Below are 4916 nucleotides of genomic sequence, written 5' to 3'. Positions count from 1 at the left end.
ATGGATGAAAGTGAAAAAGATGATATATTTAAAAAAGCGAAAGAAGAAGCCAAGGTGAACTTGGACAAGATAATAAAGGAGGAGATAGGAGAGTTTGGACGGTACCAGAAAATGGCTTTGGCGCTGTGTTTGATAGTGGCGCTGCTTAGTGGTTATAGTGGAAATGAGTATGTGTTCACTGCTGCAAGGATTTCGACGAGGTGATGTTGTTTTACAAGCTTTTATTTAGTTTAACCTGTCCCGTTGTCTGTCTGTCTGTAATCATCAAATCTTCTAATTTAAATTTGACCAACTTCCCGGTTTCCGATGAAACTGAAAATTTGCATACATAAGTCGGGTGACGATGCAATGTCTGTTTGTCTGTCTGTCTGTCTGTAATCAAATATTCTAAGTTAAATTTGACCCACTTCCCGGTTTCCGATGAAGCTGAAAATTTGCATACATAAGTCGGGTGACGATGCAATATAAAGGTACCATCACGCTGATCGGGTGAGCTAATTGTGTTTGGGGTTGTTATAATTGTCTCGATGAGTATTAGTTACCTGTGGAAAGAAAATTACAGTCAGCGATAAAGGTTGTACCAAAAATGTTTTTTTTTTTTGCCAATAAATTTATTTTTTCCCGTATGTAGTACATTCAGCATCATAAAGTAACGGGTTAATAATTCTAGAATGGCAGATACTTTTGGAGCGATGTTTCATCCGCTACTATCACTGCCTGTACAGTCGGGTTATACGGATATTATTGTATGCTTAACTCGTTCTCGTCTTTCCTGTAGACTTCGCAAATTTGAGATAATCTAAAGCTTTTTTACGAAGGTGGGATACATTTTTTCATTACTTACTCAAATCATAAAAAAAGTCTTCGCAACATTTATAAACATTTTATTACAGTTATTCTTTAATCTAGATTTAAGATAAGAAGTCAAGGACGTAGAGAAAGATCAGAGTCTTAAATAGGTATTTAGGCATGTTAGACGCACTTGATAACCTAGATAAATATCATAACCACTGTTATGCTACGTAACTACAGTAGGTTTATTCTTAGAACGAATAAAGGATGGCTCACGTTAGACCGGGCCGTGTCCGGGCCGGAGCTTCCGGAGCTTACGCTTCTATGACATGACAGGCGATCACACGTGATGCTTTCCATAGAAAACGATGCGCCGCAAGCTCCGGCCCGGACACGGCCCGGTCTAACGTGAGTCATCCTTAAAGCAAACACGCGGATGTGTTAAAAAACTCAAAACTGTATATATTTATATCACGAAATAAACATATTAAACTATGGTCCTGTCGCCTGTGTTGTTTCCGGACCGATACGGCCTTCGAAACTTCAACGAAAGACTCTCCCATCTCAGGATATATATAACTCCGTACAAGATAAATAAAGTCTAAGAAAAAAACGTGCCTCGGAAATCAAGAAAAAGTCATTCTCTAATAGATGGCGCCATTACCTTTGGTCTATTCTCGGCTAGATGGCGTTCACAACACCGTTTGATATTTAACAATTTTGACACGTCATATCAGTGAAAGAACATGGGTCAGTATGGAACAATAAAATTTAAAAATCATTTATCCGTAAACATATTTTGATTAATTTATATATTTTCAATTTTATTTTAAGTTTTAATCGTGTGTCGATAGATGGCAGTAAATGTACCGTGACTACAAAATTTACTTTGACAATAGCCCTCTATACTATCTATTCTCTTTTCCCATCTTAAATACCAGCAACGCTACAAACCCTCTGGTGTTGCGGGTAGTCCATGGGCGACGGTAATCATTTATATACCATCAGGCGATTCATCTGCTCGTTTGCATCTTAATTATTATCACTATCTGGGAAAACAGATAAAAACTAAAAACATGCGCGTTAGAGATAAGACCTAGCTCCTAGCTAGATCGATTTTTCGCTCCCGAAACGTAATGAAATTTACTACATATATGGACTTCCCATAAAGAAAAATTGTTAGAGCCGTTTCCGAAATCCCATGAATATATATATAGATATATTTACAAGAATTGCTTGTTTAAAGGTATAAGAAAAAAAACCGGACAAGTGCGAGTCGGACTCGCCCACCGAGGGTTCCGTACTTTTTAGTGTTTGTTGTTATAGCGGCAACAGAAATACATCATCTGTGAAAATTTCAACATCAACATCAACATTTATTCAGCAAATAGGCCACAAGGGCACTTTTACACGTCAACATTGAATTTACAATTGTCTAGCTATCACGGTTCGTGAGATACAGCCTGGTGACAGACGGACGGACGGACGGACGGACAGCGGAGTCTTAGTAATAGGGTCCCGTTTTAACCTTTGGGTACGAACCCTAAAAAACGTGATTTTTCAGATGTCTGATTCCCGAATGCGAGACCGGAGATTTTTCACCATCCTGGCTGTCCCTAGCCATACCCAGTGCCGGTGGTACCTTCGACAACTGTAGACGATTCAACTCTTCAGGAGTTAGCTGCTCGGCAGACAATTTCGACCGAGATGACGTCGTGCGGTGCGAGGTCGAGTATGTTTATGAGAAGACTGACACTGTTGTCTATGAAGTATGTTTTGTATTGGATAGTTCGACAGCAACGTTCTTTAGTATTAGGATGGCAGCTTTGAGACTTCCTTAATTGTTATACCCTCTTTTAGCAAAAATATTGTATGCCAACATAAACGCAATATTTCATCGACAAAATCACAATTTCCTTGTGTTCCATACCTCGAAACGGCCTCTAAAGTTACATGGTGACGTCACGATGTATTGCCATTTTGATAGATGCGTTTCGTCAGTAAAGTGCGGGTGCCAGACTTTGACCATCATTTGTGACTTTTGTATTGCTTTAAGACAATGGGTCCCATACAGATATTTGATCCTCAAAACAAACCTGATCGATTGATACCATTCATAAAAAAAATGTCAATTACCCTATTGCCACGGACAGTGCCTCTTCAGAGGGGGCTAAATGTAAAATGCAAATGACTTTCAAAAATTAATGGAAACTAGATTATATTGGCAAAGGCTGACTCCAACCAAAACCTTACTAAGTTAAAGTTGGCGCGATAAAAAAAACACATATTTACGACAAATGTCTAAATTTGTTTTATTTTTAATTGTACCTATATCGTAAATCTGCATACAACGATAATATAATTTTAGTATGAAATAGCTGGGGGACGTGACGAGCAAAATTAAAAAAAAATCATTCAATCAAAGTTCAGTTCGAATAATTTCCCAAATTTAAACTCTCTTTGTTTCTTGTTAAAATTGTCAACATTCTTTCAATTTTCCGCAGGTGCATATTTGTACCTAAAACTGGTCCGGTTGATGCCATATGTCCGAAACGTATGATGCGCAACTCTGGACTTTTATTTTTCAGTTCAACCTGGCATGCCAAGAATGGCGTCGCTCGCTCATCGGCTCAGTCTTCACGTTTGGCAAGATGCTGGCCCTGCCATTGACTGGCATCATCGCCGACAGATATGGCCGACGCACAGCCCTCGCCCTGAATGCCTTCAATTGTGCCTGGATTGGCACAGCGAGGTCTTTCACGCAGTCCTATGGCAGTTTCATAGCCCTGGAGTATTTGGAAGCCGCTTTTGGGGCTGCGGCTTTTTCATGCGGTTATACTATTGGTGAGTTGGGGAGCAATTTATTTATACGGTGTCTGTGGTAAAACATTGCGGTTTACATCCCTAGGGGTTTTTATTCTAGGTGCCAATCCCTTTTTCCTCTGAGTCAAATACAGTGGGGGCGTATCGGCAAAATGCCAATAGAAAATTGAAAATGTATCGATAAGTACCTAATATGAAAAGTAGTAGTATGAAGTTATAGTCACATGTCAGTTTCACGCGATCTTTTCCATAAGTACATTATTTATTTGGCGTTTTCTAGAAATGTTTGTTAATTGGCTAGACTTTCTTGTCAGAAAATAAATATGTAGTGCATTAAAAGAAAATATAATAGAGTCGCACCAAGAAAAGTCTGCAGCGGATTTGATAGCCCACGCAGTGTGTTATTTTTACGTCATAATTTCATAGTATTTTGACGTTTAAAATGACACTCGCACTGCGTGGGCTATCAAAATCGCTGCAGACTTTTCACGGTCTGACTCTAGCACATACATTATCGAAAGAAATAAATACCTACATGTAGTTCAGTAATCTATAAGGTAAAAAATGACAGTTAGCAACAGTGGACGAGATGCAATTGCTGATAAGATCGACACTGACATTGAATGATCTATATCGTTTCTTTTTTTATAGCACTCAACACCCACTCGTTCCTAAAACTGACTACAACGACCGTGAGAATTCCACTGTCCTTGAGAGCATCATGACTCATAGAGCTTAATTGTAACACTTCATCAAAATTTGATTATGATCGACTTTAAAGATTTTAAGTATCTCGCTTGTCAACAGTGATGGAATTCATGGGGCCGAAGTACAGAGTTGCAGCTGGCGCGACGATGTCTACTTTCTACGCTACAGGACTCATTATGCAAGCCCTTATGGCTTGGGCCGTTCCTTACTGGAGGCACTTGACATTAGCCTTATTCATACCGCAGCTGGTCACTGTTATTTATTTCTGGATCATGCCAGAATCAGTACGATGGTATCTGAGCAAGGGCCGTTATAATGAAGCCGAATCACAGTTAAAGAGAGCGGCTAAAATGAACGGTAAATTGCTATCAGAAGCATCGCTAGCTAAACTAAAAGAGAGCTCAGAAGAAGAGAGAAAGATTACAGAATTGAAGAAGGAACACAAGATTAAGGATCCCTGGCTAGTAACGCTTGTATTCCAACATAAGCCGATTCTGCTGCGTTGTATTATAACACCAGTTTGGTGGATCACGACCACTCTGGTATACTATATAGTCCTCCTCATCGTTTTCGATGACGGCGTCCCCAGATAA

General features: G+C 39.4%; 1 protein-coding gene across 1 annotated transcript; it reads left to right on the top strand.

Moving 5' to 3' along the window:
* Positions 1–4916, top strand: LOC134668356 (solute carrier family 22 member 1-like). Its single transcript, XM_063525837.1, has 4 exons — positions 1–167; positions 2357–2561; positions 3381–3636; positions 4423–4916. The coding sequence occupies exons 1-4, from the start codon at positions 1–3 to the stop codon at positions 4914–4916; spliced, it is 1122 nt and encodes a 373-aa protein (XP_063381907.1).

The sequence above is a fragment of the Cydia fagiglandana genome, chromosome 10 (assembly GCF_963556715.1).
Source record: "Cydia fagiglandana chromosome 10, ilCydFagi1.1, whole genome shotgun sequence".
NCBI classification, from domain to species: Eukaryota; Metazoa; Arthropoda; class Insecta; order Lepidoptera; family Tortricidae; genus Cydia; species Cydia fagiglandana.
Note: the sequence above shows the minus strand (reverse complement) of the source record. Positions and strands in the feature narration are given on the sequence as shown.